Source organism: Sinohyriopsis cumingii, chromosome 13 (assembly GCF_028554795.1).
Source record: "Sinohyriopsis cumingii isolate HCF-2022 chromosome 13, ASM2855479v2, whole genome shotgun sequence".
Taxonomy (NCBI): Eukaryota; Metazoa; Mollusca; class Bivalvia; order Unionida; family Unionidae; genus Sinohyriopsis; species Sinohyriopsis cumingii.
In genome coordinates, this window is record NC_142973.1 from 4,519,810 (window position 1) to 4,540,354 (window position 20,545).

General features: G+C 35.1%; 1 protein-coding gene across 2 annotated transcripts in view; it reads left to right on the top strand.

Moving 5' to 3' along the window:
• Positions 1–20,323, top strand: part of LOC149784870 (uncharacterized protein KIAA0930 homolog) — a 45,829-nt gene extending 25,506 nt beyond the window's left edge. Inside the window, exons 4-11 of one of the 2 annotated variants that reach the window (XR_016425322.1) lie at positions 4,509–4,586; positions 7,537–7,638; positions 9,457–9,597; positions 9,948–10,148; positions 10,303–10,471; positions 12,577–12,726; positions 14,067–14,164; positions 14,195–20,323. Coding sequence is in view for 1 of the 2 variants with exons in the window: in XM_089978444.1 (XP_089834570.1) it covers positions 4,509–4,586; positions 7,537–7,638; positions 9,457–9,597; positions 9,948–10,148; positions 10,303–10,471; positions 12,577–12,726; positions 14,067–14,107 (882 nt within the window). In the remaining variant the exon portion in view is untranslated. Of the gene's footprint in view, positions 1–4,508; positions 4,587–7,536; positions 7,639–9,456; positions 9,598–9,947; positions 10,149–10,302; positions 10,472–12,576; positions 12,727–14,066 lie in introns of both variants that reach the window. The other variant, XM_089978444.1, reaches the window with a different exon arrangement.
• Positions 20,324–20,545: the final 222 nt, after the last annotated feature.

The window sequence follows — 20,545 nt, forward strand, 5'->3', positions numbered from 1 at the left end:
CTTATATTTTTATAGTGATTGTGACCTGTCATAGCTTCTGTCTAGGTAAATGCGTGTAGTGATGTTTATTAATTTGATCAGCTTGGGATGGATAGTGTTGTATATTTTGATTATGGATCAACCTTCTCCTGACTTTAAATGTTATTAGCCATTTTCTACTTCTGTTATTTGTATAAATTGTGCATGCTTTTAATTTTCTTATGCATATATATTTCCATGTTTCATTTTTTGGATGAACTCCCATGAAATGTACAGACAAAAAATATGTATTGCTGCTATTCCGTTTCACTGTATCTTTGTATTTTGCCTGCCCTCTCAGATACTTACTTTTAGCTAAAGGGAGCTAAAAGTTGTCTGCCAACCTATGTTGTGGACAGGCATAGTGATCTCCCTTTATGTATAAGACGTGGCAGCAAAGTCTAAGAACATGTCAGTTACTTCTTCCACTTGTGCCAAGAAGCACCCTTTTGTCATGAGAGACCTTGCAAAAGTCAGAATTTACATGGAAGATATACCACTACAAGTTGGAGGAGTTTTCACTTATAAGGAAAGTATACTCCTATATTTCCAACTTTTCTCCTTCTATCATGAAAAAGTTCTGCCTTTACAAGTTGCTAATACTATGTCGTCATCTTCACATTCAGTTTGAGCTCTAATTCTTTACATGTGCAAGTCTCTAGCAATTATAAAACTCCTATATATGTGCAATTCTATTACGAATGAGTACATATTGGTGAGTTTTTATTCCAGTGCATTCATAGTGTCCGGGTGCCAACTTCAATGTTTTTACTTGCATGGTCCTTACAAGTATTGCCTCTTTTGTTGCCCCTGCTTTAATGGTTCCTTAGTTCCCTATTATATGAAGGTCTTTGTATGTAATGTAGACACTTGTGTACATTTCTGTATTGCTTCTGCTCTGATCAGACAAGTATAGGTAAGCTTTCTATACACCGTTTACTCAGTCGCGTCTTGCTCTTACTTGTTTCTATAGGCAACACACAAATCATGTTTATCTGCACAAGCATTCCATCATATTTAAAGAGCACTTAGTCATTCGCACGGGTAGCCTATATGACTTCACAAGATAGGTTCAGGCTACAATATTTATATGTGTGCATGTCTTTATGCCCTTAAGAAACTTATATATGTATAATTCCATCATTTCTGGTACATACATGTGAATTTTCTTTACCATGGCATCCTCTAGTCTTGGAATGCCATGCTTCAATGATTCTACCTGTACAGGCCATACTTGAAGAGGTTGTATGCTATGACTTTTTTCCAGGTAACCATCATTTGGTATAACTCTGTGCCCTGCATGTATTCAAATGTCACATACACAGGCGCACAGGTTTATACTTCTCCTTACCGGTGGTATTATCCTTATATTTTACCTGTACACTTCATTGCATTTTTAGACTGTCTGTTATCAATTTCTGGGTCAACTTTTTAAGATTTAGCTCTGCACCAACATTGCAGTCTAAAAGATAGGTGCAGGGCTACAGTTTTATACACTTTGTTCTATTCATCTTACAGTATAGAACTTTGGGGAAAGAGCAAAAACACACTGCTCAGGACAAAGACATCACCAGTCTGCATGCTGACCTTTCCTCAGAGAATTTCTTGTGGACAAGGGAGAGAAATCAACTCTTACCCTTCAGCCACGAAGCGCGAGACATTGACACGCTCTGAAATAGATCCAGCACCCAAGTCACTATCGCAGGACTCAGCATTTTTGGCAGCTTCCTCTACCTTGCATCCTCATGGTTTGACTTGATTCCTATTGTGGAACAACAAGGAACAGAGGTAAACAAACAGCCAAGTTCCCTCTCACTCACCAGTTTTCCCTCCCTCGCAACCCATAGTTCCAGTACAGGGATTGTACAGGAAATCAACAAAAAGACCCAAGAGCTACAGATAGGACACCAACCTCAGAAAACTGTCCTATCAAAGCTCTACCCAACAATGCCAACAGTTCTCGCAAGCCACAGCAGATAAAGCACCAAGAGGGTCCTGTTATTTGTTCCAATGTTTAAGTGGGAATTATTCCCAGACATTTCTTGGTACCAAAGGCAACAGCACTCTGCCTCTGGTCATCAGCCTAAGTTCCCTCAGTCAATTCATTCATGCTCCAATGCCTTTTGGAATGCTGTCCAAGAGGGAGACTTCGCCATCACTGTGGACTTCGTTATCACTGTGGACTTAAAAGATGCTTACCTTTTTCCATTTCAAGGCTTCCAGGATGTTCCTGTGATTCGCCTGCAATATCGTATACCATTTCAGGGTACTCCCATTGGGACTCAACATCAACCCCTGGGTCTTCACTCATATGATGAATCAAGTAATGGTGCATGTCCTGACCATTTCTATGGTGGTAACATCAAATTACCTGGAAGACGTCCTGCAGAAACATCAGGTGAGTTATATCCAAACATGACATGATGGCTCTTTTTATACTGCTTATCAATCTGGGCTTCTCATCAACAAGGAAAAATTCAACCCAGTACTATCTCAGCAATTTGTTCACCTAGGTGTGAAGTTCAATACACAAGCATCATTATTCATCTCCCTCAGGATTGGGCATTGAAAATATGAACCATGTTGGCTTCATCACTTTTGAGGAAAATTCTGTCCACATGGAAATCTCATGGAAATTGCCTGCTAAGCTTGTAGACCTAATTGTCCAAGGTTGACATTTTATGTGTCCATTACGAATGATTCTTCTGTCCCAGTGGAAGTCAAAATGTTGCCCACTGGACAACCTCTCCCCATCTGCATTCATTTGAGGGACCATCTGTGGAATTGGAGCATCTAACTTAGCCCACAGTGGGTATAGCTTTGCAAGTACAACCACTTTAGATTACAATCTGTACCTAGGCAAATACAGAAGGCTGGAGAGCCCAACTACTACCATCTATATGGGAAGCCAGTGGTGCATGGTCTCCCCAGGAATGCCATCTGCATGAGATGAAGGCCATTTTGAAAGTCTTTCACTGGTTGCAGGAATGTTTAAATGGCTAAGGAGTTCTCCTTCTGTCCAACAACTCTACAGCAGTGACTTTTCTCAAGCAATAAGGAGAAACCAAGTCCCAAGACCTTTGCATCATTGTGTGGGAATCTTTTTCAAAGCTGGTGTTGTCAACAACAAATCCACATATACATTCACCATATTCTGGGATGCCTAAATGTACTGGATGATTTTTTGTATCAGAAGAATCAACTAATACAGATGGAATGGTCTCTACATCCCTTGATTTTCACTCAGAGATTATCTGATAGCACCAACTGTTTGTGGATCTGTTTGCAACAAGGTGGAATACCAAACTCTCAACCTTTGTCTCTCCAGTCCTGGACCCAAAAGCTTGGGCAGTTGATGCTCTATCTCTAAATTGGAACAACTTGGATGCACACACCTGCCCTCCAACACATCTGATTCCCAAAGTGATACAGAAAGCAAGAAAAACAGCCTGTCACTTCATCCTCATTGCACCACTCAAATGGGAGAAGTCATAGATCAATGACCTCATCAGTCTTGCTTCAGAAACTCCTCAGAAAATTCAGATTTTCCCTCATCTACTCAAACATATGGTTTTTGTTTCATCCCAGTCCAGAGCTACTGAATGTGCACATATTGATCATATTATACGGGCCCTCAGAAATAAACAGTTCTCTCAACCAGTCGTGGAGAGATTCGCTCGGACATAAAGACTCTCCACTCAGAAGCATATGATGGGAAATAGCACATTTTCCCTCAGTGGTATGCAGGTATGCAAGTGAATATATCCTGCCCCTCCAGTCATCCATACCACAGATAGCTATTCTCCTCCTCTGGTTCTTCAGAGAGAGAAAGTTTCACCTGTTATGATAAAAGGTTACTGCTCCGTGATCACTGACATCATGGAAGAGAGAGTATCGAACAAAACAAGGACTTATCCGACTTACTCTCCGACTTTGAGTATACACAGTTGAAACATTAACCCTATGTCCAAGTGGAACCTTTCTTGAGTATTAAACTGGCTGAACAAGACACTGTTTGAACCATTTTCATGGGTATCTCTGATGCACCTTTCATACAAGACCATCTTCCTCATGGTATTAGCAACTGCGGGCAGAATTCCCAAAATACATACCCTATCAGCAGACCTGAATTACATTCAGTTCCAACAGGTTGTTTCAGTCTTACTCATGATGGTATCCTCTTTTATTGCCACATAGGGTGGCAGACAGTGTTTAGCTCCCTTATGCTAAATGTATTTGCTGGATTTGCAAGATAGTAGTAGTTCTCTTAAGGTATTATGATGGGTAAGTATTCTTGAAGAAACATATTTTACTTTAAAAAATTGGTTTTCTAAACTTTTATTGGTCATCCTTGGTGTTTCATGTGTTGTTATGTTAGGTTTATTGTTTTTATGCACATACTGTGTCAGTGTGTTATGTGACATTTTAAAATTTATTACTGGTGTTATTTGTTGATCCTACCTAAATGAAATGTATATGTCTCATTTCAGTTTAGGTACACCCTAACATGTGCTGTTTGTACCAGGACAGGGAGCAAGGATTTACAGACTTTAAAAAAGTATTCACATGTGAGTCTTTTGTTATTGTTTCAAGACTAGCATACACAATGAACAAACATATAATGACAACACCCAATCACCCACATCTCAGTGCATGATTATTTTATTTGTATACATAGTCTTTGTATCCACCCAATCACCCACATCTCAGTGCAATATTATTTTATTTATCCACCCAATCACCCACATCTCAGTGCAAGATTATTTTTTTATATACATAGCCTTTGTATCCACCCAATCACTCACATGTCAGTGCAAGATTATTTTATTTATGCTCATGATCACCCAATCACCCACATCTCATTGCATGATTATTTTATTTATCCACCCAATCACCCACATCTCCATGCAAGAGTATTATCACCCACATGTTAGTACATGATTATTTTAATTTATATACATTTGCAATCTTGCAGTATGAGTCAAATTTCATTAGACAGGTTTCACTGTTTAGAAGTATTTTTTGGACCTACATATCATTGAGTAATCCAGAAATTCTCTGCTTGCATATCATATCAGGAATCCAGAAACTATGTACCTACATATCAGGAATTCAGAAACTATGTACCTACATATCAGGAATCCAGAAACTATGTACCTACATATCAGGAATCCAGAAATTCTGTATCTACATATCATTAATCCAGAAGTTCTGTTGGCTCATGCTGGACATCTTTTCCCTAAAATTATCATGACAGCCAGATATTTGTAAAAATTATTGTAAATACATTCTAAAGAGATACAAACATTTGTGATAAAAAAAAAAATGTTCACATGCAGTCTGTCCTGTCTCAGTGGTCACCTGGTAACAGTAGCCATTTAAATTCCTCCTCTTAACCCCACTCCAAAAAAAATTCTGTATAAAGTCATGTGTATAATGGTCACCTGCTTTTTGCAGTTAGTGGCTATGTCTTTCCTAAATAATCATTTCTCCCTGCTTTTTGCAGTTAGTGGCTAGGTGTTTCCTAAATTATTATTTCTCCCTGCTTTTTGCAGTTAGTGGCTATGTCTTTCCTAAATAATCATTTCTCCCTGCTTTTTGCAGTTAGTGGCTAGGTGTTTCCTAAATAATCGTTTCTCCCTGCTTTAAGCAGTCACTGGTGCACATCAGCAGTAACTTATCTGTATGCACAAATGAAACTTTTATTTCCCAAGCAAGGCATTGTTTACATAAAAGTATAGCACATGAATCATTGTGTAAACATTTCTTATCTTTCTTGTACTCACCATACTCCAGTCACATTGTGTAACTCAAAGTGTCAGTATGTCAAGTTTACAAGCAAAGTGGTTTTTATAATTAGAGAGAAAGGAGATCAAAGTAATTTATTACCAGGATGGTGGGAAAAGTAATTGTTTAGTTGCAGTAGAAATAGAGTTGCCTTTAGTGACAGTGTGGCAGGTATTATTTCTAATCGTACATTTTTGTTTATACGTTATGAAAAAGTTAATCTATGAGGAAAGGTATGAATTAATCTGATTTTGTTATCATTAGGCTTTTATTCAGTATTTTTCAAAACTTGTCTGTAAAGACTGGTGAAGTTTTGGTTTATATGTTAGTGACAATAGCCACATAGAGTTTCTTTGAGTTTGTTCTAAAACCAAGTTTGAAAATGAACCTGCATATGGAGGTCCTCTGTGTACAAAGGCATTTATTCCTCTCATGTCTAAAGTATAATATTCGCTGATGTGCCATTCAGTTTTCTCTGGATAGTGTACATTTAATAGCGTCAACTTTGTACTTATAAAGTGACTCTTTAATGACTATCTTTATCCGCCGTTGCTTGGGTCCTTGCTGACAGTAATCTTCAGTGATATAGTGTTGTAGTCCAGTAACATCCACTGAATGAGTTTATGAAGTGACACTTGACTGATAAATATTGTCATAGAATTTGTTACACCAGTATATGCTGGGTTTTTTTGGTGAAATGTGTCCATGTTCCAGAAAAAAGAGTATTTTAGTTTTCGTAAGAGTATGTCAGTATTCATTTGTATCATCTGATCATTTCTACTGTTTCAAATGTTGTGACATTACTTATTCTACACGTTCATGTATGTAGACTGTTAGAAAGTAGCAGAGGGCCTCAAGGGACACTAGATACATCTGTATTCTAATTGAGCTACCCTCATTAAATAAAGAATTATTATTAGGAATTATTATTATTCGTATACTGACAAACTGTAAAATGTGTTTCAGTTTTGAAAGTTAACTGTCTCAGCATCAAAGCCTCTCAGAAGTGGATCTGTTCTTTTTATACAGCTTTAGTCCCATATCGTGATTAGTGATTGACAAAATCACAGCAACAGAAAAAGGGTTGACTTCTTAACTCTTTGATGGATTCAGGTGGTGTAATTATATATACATGTGGCATTATTCTGCCTACCTAATCTGTTAAATGGGCAGTTGAGCCTAGAGTTCCCACATTTATCAAAGTATTGAAACATTATTTTCTTGCTGCTGCAACTTAACAAGAGAAAGAATCTAGAAGCATGTTTTATCATGTGTAGTTGTTGTCAAAGTAATGATTAAAGCACCAGATGATAAGCATCTGGTGCTTTAATGTGTGACTAATTGCAGGTATGTGAATAGAGACATGGAACTTTGCATTAAGTCTTTGCTTAAAGTTTTTTAATTAGCTTATATTTCCTGAACCACTTGATGGACATTTTTTCTTGGTAATTGGAAAGAATTATCGAGATAATTCATTTTACAATATGCTTTGGTCTTGGGTCAGTCATATTGTTTGTATTAAGGTTTTGTGTAAAGTTTTCATTTGCTTCAATTTCCCCGATCCTTTGATAGATTTTTTATACTTGGGATAAATAGTTATGAACCAAAGACAGTTGACTCGATAATATGCTTGCTTGCCCCTTTGACCTTATGATAAAGGTCATATTTGGGCTTGTTGTGCACAACTTGCCCTTGCATCATTATCATTATTATTATTATTTTTATTTACAGCGAGTGTATCCATCTCCCAGCAGAAGGAGGATGGACAGTAAAGGCACAGAAGAAGAAATATGTTACCCTAATATATTTTTCTCTGTTGATAATTTTGAAGAAGTAAGTTGTTCATCATTTTTAATATACAAAAAAATACATGCAAAAATCTTGTAACATTTGTTTTAAAATCTCAATTCTTGTCGATTTATGTACAATATGTACACATTAAAAATCAGGTAGATTATGCTTCAACTTGGAGTGTGTAGAATTTTATTAAACTTTTATCCAAGGTGGAAGTCAGACCAGAGTGGTATCCCATGGATAAAGGGATGGGTGCCAGAGCCCATCAATTTGTCAGTTATTACTTCTACTCATGGTAGGAAGCACTTTCTTTATTGATGTCTTGAACATTTTGAGGCCTTTCTGTGTCTTTTGATCAGTTGAACAGTTCTGTGGAGTTTTCTTGCACCAAAAAGTATTCTTTTGTTATATTTATGTTTTTCAGTCTATCTTTATTGTATATGAATATTTCACCATTCATTTGTGCAGCTTCATTATACGATAAGTACATGAGCACCATTTTAATTAAATTATTTGACCATGCCAATAAATTCTGTCAAACTGTTGTCTGTAATTACATATTGTAAAGTCATGAATGTAATTTAAATTGCCATTTTTTACTATGACCGTTTTCTTCACAGTAATTTAAGTGTTCATTTAGGCCTGACCAGTTTTTGTCCTTAATGAAAAGGATGTTGCCTTACAGTTGTGAGTTTGTGAGTCAGTGCCTTACAGTTGTGAGTTGGTGGGTCAGTGCCTTACAGTTGTGAGTTGGTGCGTCAGTGCCTTCCAGTTGTGAGTTGGTGGGTCAGTGCCTTCCAGTTGCAAGTGGGTGGGTCAGTGCCTTACAGTTGTGAGTGGGTGGGTCAGTGCCTTCCAGTTGTAAGTTGGTGGGTCAGTGCCTTACAGTTGTGAGTTGGTGGGTCAGTGGCTTCCAGTTGCGAGTGGGTGGGTCAGTTCCTTACAGTTGTGAGTGGGTGGGTCAGTGCCTTCCAGTTGTGAGTGGGGGGTCAGTGCCTTCCAGTTGTGAGTTTGTGGGTCAGTGCATTACAGTTGTGAGTTGGTGGGTCAGTGCCTTCCAGTCGTGAGTTGGTGGGTCAGTGCCTTACAGTTGTTAGTGGGTGGTTCAGCACCTTACAGTTGCGAGTTGGTGGGTTAGTGCCTTCCAGTTGTGAGTTGGTGGGTCAGTGCCTTCAAGTTGTGAGTTGGTGGGTCAGTGCTTTACAGTTGTGAGTTGGTGGGTCAGCAGTATCTAGCCCAAATGGGCCTCTTGTTATCAACTCTTTCAGTACCTTTACTTGGGGCTCCATGTGGCCGAGTGGTCTAAAGCTCTCTCCGTTACGGATCACTGCCATCTCACCTCTGTCTGAGTAGGTTCGAGTCTTGGATTCGGCCAATATTGGTATGTGGGAAAGCTTGCCAGTAGCTTCTCGTGGATTGGTGGTTATTTCCAGGGTTTTCACGGGTTCTTCCTCCACCATTAATACTGGCCGCCATATATAGCCTATTCTGTGCTGAAAAATGGCGTTAAACCCCACAACAATAACAACAACAAGTACCTTTACTTTGAGATTAGAAAAAGAATGTTCTTTGTTATTGTTTTATGTTGTTTGTGCCCTGTAAAAACGAGTAGTGGTTTCATTAAATGTCTGCAAAATGATGCCAATAAATGATTAAGATTTTCACTTAAACATAATTCAGAGCTTTAATACAAGGATAAAAATATTGCAGAAAGTCTTTACTTTGAAAAGAGGCCACGATCACTTTAATCTAAATTTAGTTTTGCACAATAATATTTTGAAATGGGTACTAGAGGCTGTGGAATAATATATTTAAGTCTGGATTTATATCATGATTACAATTGTACTCTTGTTTCAGGCCTTTGCAGATATTATAGTCAGGGACTGTGAATTAGTAACTGTAGAATTGGTTGCTGAAGACAAAGATGGCACATTTCAGGGAGTCATATTCCTTGGTTCTATACGATATGAGGCATTGAAGAAAGTATATGATGCCAGGGTAAGAAACTGATTATAAACAGACACATGGTGTGTATTGATTTATACAGAGACACATGGTTCACTTAATAGTGGAGAACACTATTGATGTTATACGGTGCTGAAATTTATAATAATAATGTTATTTTAAACCTTACTCATCAGAAATTTTAATCTCTTTATTTCTGTCCATAAATATTATTTGGAATGCTTCAGTTTTCAGCGCAAATATTTACTCTTTAGTTATTTAGTTGTTTCATTTTTTTCCCCCATGTGAATCTGATATTCGAATTGTTATGGATAATCGTGATGCATGCATACATTATCCTGTATATCATGACAGTATTTTGTTTTATCATTTTCTTTTGCCAGGCCAGTTTGACATCCAGAATGGTACAAAAGATGTCCATGGGTCTGTTTAAAGGTCATCACAAAAGAGTAGAGTTTGTACGAATGAGAGGTCCCCATGCTAAAGGATATGCTGAAATGGCTGTCAGTCGAGTAAAAGGTTCAGGGCCAGAGACACCAGATCTGGAGAACTTCCCCATGGATGATTTTGATGACCCCCAGCAGGTTAGACCAATCAGAATACTGGGTTTGCCATAAATAAATGTTTTGCATTTAAACAATGAATTTAATTGGATGGTTGATATTTCCTTTTTTTGGTTTCTGTTTTGTTGCACCTACAGTTTTATACAGGTTATTGATTGTACTGTTGATATTTTAGGAACAAAATAAGTATACTCAGAGAAGAATGAGTGATCCCAGTGCAGCCATCACTTCGTTTGTACATGGAGCTCGTCGTGCCATGAATATGAGGAAATCCCAGTCTGATACAAACAGCCTGGATTTTCAGGAAGGGCCTGTGGAAGTGGAGGCAGGTACTTTACATGATGGTAAGTGCCTCTGTATTTTTGTCTCATCATTTATATAAAAACATGACAGGGTCGAGGTTGGTGAAAAAAACAAAGAAATCTCAGATAAGGGGTTGTATAATCATGTTTTTTTAATCTCTAAATAAAATTCACTGTGTCACTCTGATACTGTGCTATTTTATTCTGACCCACTGTTGAAATAAGCATTATAATATCAGTAATACAAAATACCTGATGTTATTAAATTTCTGAATGAAATTATTCTCATCCACGTTAATAAATTCCATCCTGCCATTAAATGGAAATTTCCAGAAAGTCGAGAACTGTTCCCTGCGTCTTAAGCCCATGCACAGTAACCATCCTCCTTTCAGTAGATGACATTTTGGATTGGGTTTTCCTTTTGGAAAATTTGCCTTTTCTAGTATCTAGTATCTAGTTTCTTGTACTAGAATTTAGATCTTTCTTCATATAATTAGAGTGATTATACCCTTAGTTCATTGTGTAATTAATTATAGGATAATCTTTCTTTTGAGATTTCAAGAATTTTGTACCATTTTTCTAGTTTAAATTATGTTTATGGCAGTCTTGTGGGTAAATGCACTAAATTACCAGGCAAGAGGAAAACTGCTGGGAAACTAAATCATTCTTATTGAGTTGTTTCCAAATTTTTCCTCCACAAGTTATACTTGCATCCATGTATAGACTATTTTGTGCTGAGAAATGGTGTTAAATCCCCAAAATAACACCGTTAATGATGTAATCTTGCATCTGATCAGCTGAATATGTTTTCACTTTGATGACCAAATTCATCAGATTTTGCTCTAAGCTTATATTGTTATAGGTTCAGTAATAAATGAGATCAGCACATATTAATGATACCTTGCATCAGATTGTTTGAACTTGACACCTGTTTAGATTTTTAGTCCTTATAACTTGGTACATGCATTTACATGATGAAGATCTTGAATAACTTTGATTAGGTGGCGCTATACAGTTTCGCATTTTGCATAGGGTTAGGATTTTAAAGAAAAAGAATTTCCCCGGCTCTCCTCACTGGTTTTACTGGCTATTTGAAAAGACCTTGTATATCTTAGGTATAATGCAAAGAACCTTTAATTCCCTTTATTTTGGTGTATGATTGATGGGTGTACTATGGGTTATAGAGTATACAGCTTGGCCTTACTTCAAATGTGCACCTTTCAAAAAAGTGCTAGCTCTACTTGGTCATTTTCACTTCCTGAACTTCAGAGGTCAATTGTATAAAAAAGAGCCGATAACTTTTTTTACATTTTATATATTTGGTAATTCATTCATTGCACTTTCAGAAGCTGGTATTGTCTAGTCTGGCAAAATTCATTTTCCCTATTTTAATAGCTGCTATGTATAGTGCACTTTAGACTAATTCAGACTGATTTTTTAACACAAGGGAGCAGTCATTTTAGTTAGCAGTGTACTTCAATCATGTAAAATTTCCAAAAGTACAATATCCAGAAGAAATATCATCCACATTACATTAATGTAGCATAGAGATATGCCAACATTCTCTCCACTGTGCATGTTTTAAATGCAAACTACTTCACCTTACATACGTCACTCTCTCAAAAGTACATATTATCTGGTGAGCGCCACCTTATAACTTGATACATGCATTTACATGATGAAGATCTTGAATAACTTTGATTATAACTTGATACATGCATTTACATGATGAAGATCTTGAATAACTTTGATTATGAGCAAGAATCAGTGCATATTAAATATGTTTTTTTTTCTGTACAGAGAGATTTTATGAGGATATGCATTTCTCAAGCTTGGTATGCATCTCAGTTAGTGCCACACCCTTACAAGAAAAAGAACAGCAACTTTTAGTTGTTTTTGTGTATGTTTACAGCCACTTCTAAACGTCTCTAATAACAGCAACTTTTAGTTGTTTTTGTGCATCATACTTGTGAATTATGTTTGATAGAAACATATTTTTCAAAATCTAAGAGGCATTATAAGGTTGTGTAAATTTCTCCTGAAGTACAGAGGGTTTGCTTTTTGTACATTTCTAACAAACCAAGCAGTCCTAACTGTTAAGGTCAGCAGATTAACATAAACTGTACCATGCTAAATTCTGGTTTCAGAACTAGCCAGTACAGAACAGTACAATGGTTTCTGGGGGAAGTCCTTTGGTCAAGCATGGCACTGGTTTAAAGAGAAACGTAGAGCCAGCAGTGTAGCCCTTAATGCATATCTTACATATATTACATTGCCATGGCATCAAATTATAGCAGGTAAGATTCAGGACTTGGATTTAATGAGTTCAAAATCTTAATCTTAACAACATTTTGACATAAAAATTTGTGAAAGGACTGATTTGTAAAACAAATCTGAATATCTCTTTTTATTTACGAGTGAAGTAGTTGAGGGTTTTCTTAAGTTTGAGGCAATCCTCAAATATTTTGCAAAGAATTTATTTTATTACTTCCAAAAGAATTTGTGATTCAGTATAAGATAGTGGTTTTCAACATTTTGCAAAGCTATGAACTTTTATCATGAAAATATAACCAGTGTAAAAGATAAACCAATATCAAAGATTATGAAAAAAAATGACATTAAAAGTTCAAGCATTATGTACACTAAACTTTTGGATTAATAATATTAATAATACTAATGAGGACTTTGTATAGCGCCTAATCTTTAGAAGCTCTAAGTGCTTTACAACATTAGACAACACCTAATACCTAAAAAACATATATAATGATATGATTACAAAAACAAACACCATGAAATTAGAAAACATAAAAAAACTTGCTGAGAATATTTAAGGTAGGAAACATTATTAGGTCTTTAAGATTGTTCTTGCAGTCGAAATAAGTGAGTTTTGAGAGCACTCTTGAATGGGATCACTGTCTTTGTGTCTAAGTTCAGTGGGCAATTCATTCCACATTACTGGGCCCTGGTATGCAACAGAACATTGTCCATATGACTTTGTTTTCATAGTGGGAATAATGAGTATACGATTGTCAGAAAAGGAGCGTAAGTATCTTGCTGGTGTATACACATGGGTGAGGTTGGATAGGTATGTTGGACTAGAGTCCGTCAGTGAAACGTAGCACAGAGAACAAATTTTGTGTTTGATTCTGGATCGAATGGATAGCCAGTGTAGGGTACAGAGCAGCGGGGAGGTGTGCTCTGATCGTGGTACTCTAAGTATGATCTGAGCAGCTGTGTTTTGAACTTGTTGAAGTTTCTGGAGTAGATATTGAGATGAACCAGACAGAATTGAGTCACAATAGTCCAGTCTTGAAAGTACTAATGAACACACAAGTGTTTTAGTGGCATCAACTGAATGATATTTGCGAATGGAGCTGATGTGTCTCAGCTCAAGATATGCAGCCTTGCATATGTTAATGACATGTTGGTGCAATGTGAGAGTACTGTCCAGAGTAATCATAATGCCATTAAATTGAGGATATTGCCAAAACGGAATCACAAATAATAAAATTTGTTAAAATTTTAAGTTGTATTAGCCATTATCATAAAATTATGTTGTAGTTTACAGTTTGTTTTATTTAGATGTTTAGAATTAGATAATTGTTAAATCTTATTGTTGATTTATTTTTTATTTCAGATGTATTAGAAGTCAGGGAGCAACCAGTTTTACTGTTGTAGTCTTTAAACCCATCCAAAACGTGCAATTTACCATCGTGTGATACTCGTCATTGTTGATGTTATCATCAATATTGTTATCATCAATATTGTTATCATCAATATTGTTATCATCATTATGGTTTTAGTGTCATGATGAATGGAAATTTATAAATGCCATTTTACAAATCAGGTGATACAAACAAGTGGAAAAATGTATCATTTTTCCACTTTATATATTAATTTTGTTATTTTATCTTTGTCAGATATGAAATTGCTAAAAACAAGTGCATTATCAGCATAAAAGACAGAAAAATATATTCCTACCATTGTGTAAAAACAGCCTCACAATGTTCCATGTTATATTTTTGAAAAATCAAATCAGAAGTTTAGCAGTGACCTATTTTTCATCTATAAACAGTTTACTTCTCAAAAGTTTTATATATATCTATGATTTATTGTACTGGGTAGAATATCTTCCAGTAAAGTTTATATTTAAATAGTCATTACTTGCCATTAATATTGATCCAAAGTAAGTAGGTCACAACAACCTTCTTTTTGTGCAAATGTGAACATGTTCATCATGTTTCTTTCATGGCATAGCTTTGGTATTGATGCTAATTGTTTCCATGTTGAACAAACCCAAACAAGAGTTTTATAACTTACTGAACTCTTGTAAATTTCCCAAAATAATTCGTAGTAGATACTCATGCTGGTGCTTCGTTTGCTGTGTTCAGAGTACTTATAATTTCTATTCTTTCCTAATATTCTTTGTTTATATTTGTTCAGAATTTATTACCTTTTATATGAATTGATATTATTTTAGAGAAAGCTATGTCATTGATTAACATCATGATAAATGAATTTGTAACCAAGATTTATTTTGAAAATTTAGTGTTAATTTACAAACTTTTATGCTTGTGTCTAAGAGAACTTGAACAAATCAAGTATTATTATTGACTCTGTTTGCCAGATAAGTATGATATATGTAAAGTTTTTTATATATGTAATGCCATGTTATTTTTGTTGGATGTCTATTTTTAAATTTTATTGTTGTTTTAAATATTTTAGAGATGTTTTAATTATTTTAGGGTTCATTTCATTGCCGTGCTTCCTTGGGCAAGGTACTGTACTGCAATTGCCATGGCATTAAATAATCTACTTGAGTTGTTGTGCTGTAAAACACCAAACCAAACTAAACCAGACTGATCTGATTTTGATCAAAAATGGAATTTGGGCTTACTAAGATCATTGAAAAATTTGTATAATAAATTTGATACATGCATATTAATTAGGTGATGTTCGTACAGATTGGAGGAGCTTCCTTCTGATCTGGAAGTTATATTTTTTTAATCTTTTTTGATCAGACTTTAAATATGAAATTATATTATCAAAATATGAATTCAGTAATTAGTGACATCTACAAATATATACTTACATAATTAGATCTTGGACAAGTTCGATAATAAACAAGATCAATACATTTTAATGAGGCATTGTCACATGTTTTTGGTTGACTTCAGTTACAACAAGAGACACTGAATATTTATCATGCCTTTTGAAAGAATTTTATCAGGTTTTAGTCAAACAGGTAAAATCAACATGATATAAAATTTGGGAGACAAATTTTAATACTACTACATGAAAATGGTGCCAGTCTGACATCATGTACGTCCATTATTGCAGTTAAAATGGTGCCAATATGACATCCTGTATGTCAATTATTGCAGTTAAAATGGTGCCAGTCCGACATCCTGTATGTGCATTATTGCAGTTAAAATGGTGCCAGTCTGACATCTTGTATGTCAATTATTGCTGTTAAAATGGTGCCAGTCTGACATCCTGTATGTCCATTATTGCAGTTAAAAATGGTGCCAGTCTGACATCCTGTATGTCCATTATTGCAGTTAAAATGGTGCCAGTCTGACATGCTCTATTGTCCATTATTGCAGTTAAAATGGTGCCAGTCTGACATGCTATATGTCCATTGTTACAGTCATCTTGAAAATCTGGCTCACCTGGTTTATTACCCAGAATGCCATATTCTGATCTAGTTTCAGTTAAACTTGGAATATGGTTTGATATCATCAAAATCTTGAACAAGTTTGATAGTGTGCAAGATCCATACATATTAATGAAATGATCATGTAGCAAATTTGCTAATTTTGTTACTGCTTTAGAGGCCACAATTTTGATCAGATTTTGATCAGCCTTGTAATATATCATTATATAATTAGATCTTGGAAGGTTTCAGTAATGAGTGACATTCATACATATTAATGAGTTAAGCATATATCTGATTGGCAGAGCTTGTTACACTCTGGAGACCATATTTCTGATTAGCTTTTGATCAAACTTGGATTATTCTTTTATCCTTAAGATCTCAAATGAGTTTAGTAATGAGCCAGATTCATGTACACTATTGAAGTGACCTTGCATCTGATTGGTGGAGATTGTTACCCCTCTAGAAGCCACATTCCTGATCCAATTTGATCCAGTGTTAAATATAAACGTACATGATCAATCTTATGGATGGGTACAGTAATGAGCTTGATGCACACATATTAATGAGATATCTTTTGCATCTGATTGGAAAATGTTGTTGCCACTGTTTAGGCCATGTATCTGATCCAGTTTTGATCAAACTTGGTATGTATGTTTATATGTTAAGTATGTAAGTTTGTATGTTAAGATCTTAGATAAGTTTGATAATGAGTGAGGTCCATACACAGGAATGACTTCATCTTGCATCCAGTTGTCTGAACTTGTTACCACTCATATTTTTGATCAGACTTGGAATAGATGCTTACATCATCATGTTCTTGTACAGGCTTGATAATGAGTGAGCTCCTTGCATATTGATGAATTGATTATGAATATGGCTGGTTGAACTTGTTACCACTCTGGAAGTTGTATCTCTGATCCGATTTGTCTCACACTTTAAATATGGACCTATATCATCAAGATCTTGGAATGGGTTTGATACTCAGTGAGATTTTTCATATTATAGATGTAGTCTTGCATCTGAATGGCTTTTGTTTGTTACCACACTGGAAGCTATATTTGTGATCTGATCTTGATAAAACATGGAATACATGCCTCTGTCATCAACGGTTTCAGTAATAAGTGAGATTAATGGGGGTGATGTTGCATTTGATCAACTGGGCTTCTTACCACTGTTGAAACCATATTTTTGATCTGTCAGGGTTTATTATCATCAGGATTTTGCATGACTTTAATCATGAGCTTGAGAGTAGGAGTATTAATTATGCCTTCATCATTAGAAATAATCTTTCTCAGAATCTATTAAAATAGGTAAAATGAACATGGTATAAAGTTTGGGAGGTTATACACTATTACTTGCTTATTGAAATGGTCAGTTGTTAAGGTATGTAAGACAGCTGAGTTTTATCAGACACCCTTGAGTCTCATGTTTATATTTCACTCATAAGTATGTTATCTGTCATTATGTTGATAAGCAAATCAGTGTAGTAAAAATTGACAGTCTTTGGCTTGATTGTTAAGGTCAAAGTAAACTCTTAAATAGACCATATGCACCAGGTTTGCAAAGACAAAACAAGGGACAAAACAAAGGACAGAAATGCTTTTCACAGTTCTCAACAGAAATTAATTACATAAACAAACTGAATTGAGTATTTATATCTGTAAAGTAGAATTTTAAGATTTTATCTTACAACATGCCAAAAACTCTTTTTAAGTGGGAATAAGTTTCAGACATGTCATTTCGACAGAAAAACATTTGTCACTGTCCATCAGGTAGAGACAGTTTGTAAATTTATTTACTGGTGGGATTAATTTTAACATTAAAATGATTGATCAGGTCATGTGTACTTGGCACTTCAAAATTTTTGGCTGACTTGCATCTTGATGTGTCTGTTGCATTCAGTTGAATTTTATCCATGTTCTATATTTAAAAAGTTTAGATACATTTATTTCAAGCATTGTGACGTGAATTTGCTTTCATTATTTACCATTTTTATTACATTCAAAGTGTTTCAACTAAGTATGTGTACAATCTCGATGTAAGCAGTACACACAATATTGGTTCAATTCATGGCAAAACCTCAGTGAATTATAAGTAAAATCATGCCAGGATCATCATATTACAGTGATGTCCATTATGACAAAACAAGATACAAACCATTTTTTAAAATAAAATTTTGGTGTAAATACTATGTCCAGTTGCCATTTTATTTTTTAATGTGAATATTGGATGTAAAATGCTTAATTCATTCGGCCCCGGAGGTTTTTGTTGTTTTTGCCTGAAATGTGAGTAGGAAAGACATTTGGGGGGCTATTTCTGAATACATCGTAATACATCGGCTTTCAACAGATTTTCCATGAGACTAATGCCTAGTTGTATTAGAAACATCGTTTTCCATTGGTTTTTGCTTGCACATGAGCAGGAGGGTAAAAGTTTTTTATTTTTATTTTTTATTTTTGGCTTAATGGACCTATCATTTTCATAAGGAAACCACTCTTTATTCCAAATGCCCACCTTATCCTAGTTTTTGTAAAGGTTCACCTGAATGAGTTAAGTCTTGCCTTAAAGACATGAGCCATAATGGTTTGGTGGTTGGCATGATGTGACCAAAACAGTGCAGGTTAAAATCCTACCTACCATCAGAATGGACCAGGCTACCACATTGTTTCGTTGGGCAAGAGCCTTTACTCCAAATGCCTTGGCATAGTGCCTATTTTTGTTGCATTGTTTTAAAACACCAGACCAAACCAAAACTTAAAGATAGTGATTTGAAAGTAAATGGTTACACTTGTATAGTAAAAGGTCAATCTGGTGACAGGTCAATCATGCATATAATTGACCAATCAGATGCTTATTCAGGGTTCTGTCTACCTCCACAGTCAAGAAGATGAGACAGCCAAGTTAATTCTCCTTTTTTACCACAGTCCAATCTTTATATGTAACTCTCCACTGTGCCATATTGTATACCAGTAATCTTTAGATGTCACATATCTTTAATAAATTATATGCATGCTGTAGTTTTTCAATAAGTGAAGCTATAATTATAGCACTAATTGTATTTTGTTGAAATAAAATGGCAAAGTATGAATAATGTGTGTCTGTAACTCAAGTGCTTTAATTAAAGGTAATTAATTGATAATTGGTTATTACATTGTATTATTAATGCTTCAGCATATCCATTATTAATTATCCATCATTAATTTTGTATCATTAATGTTATGTCTCGTTACTGCATCCAGTTCTTTAGGATAATACAATTTTATTAACATGTAGAACTGTTCTGTTTTTAGCTTGTCTACAAAATAGTGATGCCCTTCATTCATTTCTACTATAAACTATGAAAAGCTACAAAATTCTCCTAAATTTAGAAAGGAAACATAGTTTGCAAAAACATTTTCATTGTAACTTAGCATGGTATATACATCTATGCAATCATTAATTTGCCAGAATTTAATTTCAGTAATATATATTTACTATATTTAATAAAGTTTAATTATTCTAAAATCTTGATCTACACTAGATGAGGTGCTGATTGTCATTAAACCAGAGGACACCTGTTTGTATCAACCCTCCAGTCCCAGTTCTTAATTGCACATGTATATATTTAGGTGTCATCTTCACATAAAGGCAATTTTTGTAAAGCAAGTTCCATTAGTTAGTGTAGACAAGTCAGATACCATTCCAAATATATTGTTAATAAGAGATAAGACAGGTCATGGTCTAGACAAACGTTTTCATGTGTGATTATTAATGTCTGGCATGATTATGAAATATTTTACACATTCTTTATAATTTTAATCAAACATCAGGTTGATGTACAAGATCAGCATGTTTGTAGTTTTGTTTCTATATATTTTTTGAGAAAGAATATACACTTGAAATAGTCCTATTCATGTTTACATACACTCATGTATTCTTGTTTTGTCTTGGAATTTGGAGGAAAACTGAAGTTTACTCCTTATCACATGTAATGTTTTCAGTTTCTGGATGCTTTGCTAGAAATATATGTACTAAATGTTTTGTGCATGATAACTCATGGCTATTATAATTGAATTTAAATGATGGGTGAAAGTTGCTAAATGAAGAAAGAAAAGAAAATAAAAAAGAGGAAAAATATGTAACTTATTGGTGCTTCCAACATAATTGATTCAAATTCTTTTGCAAATGGCATCTGCAGTTAGGTTGGGTTTTTCCACCATGTCAAAAGAGAAATAAAGTTGCACATGAATAAAAAAGTGTTCGTATATCTTTTTATCTGAGCAGAAGGTTGGGCTCATAATTTAGTGTATGACTTCTGAAAAGAGTTTTTCAAAAGCAGGATATTCAGTGAAATGTTTTGACATTTTGCATCTTGAAAGCTTAGGGTTGTTCCATTTCAATAAACAATACCCAGGGATAACGTTTTTAAAAATATATACCAGGGTACTTTAATTAATTTATGTGTAAATGATACAAAA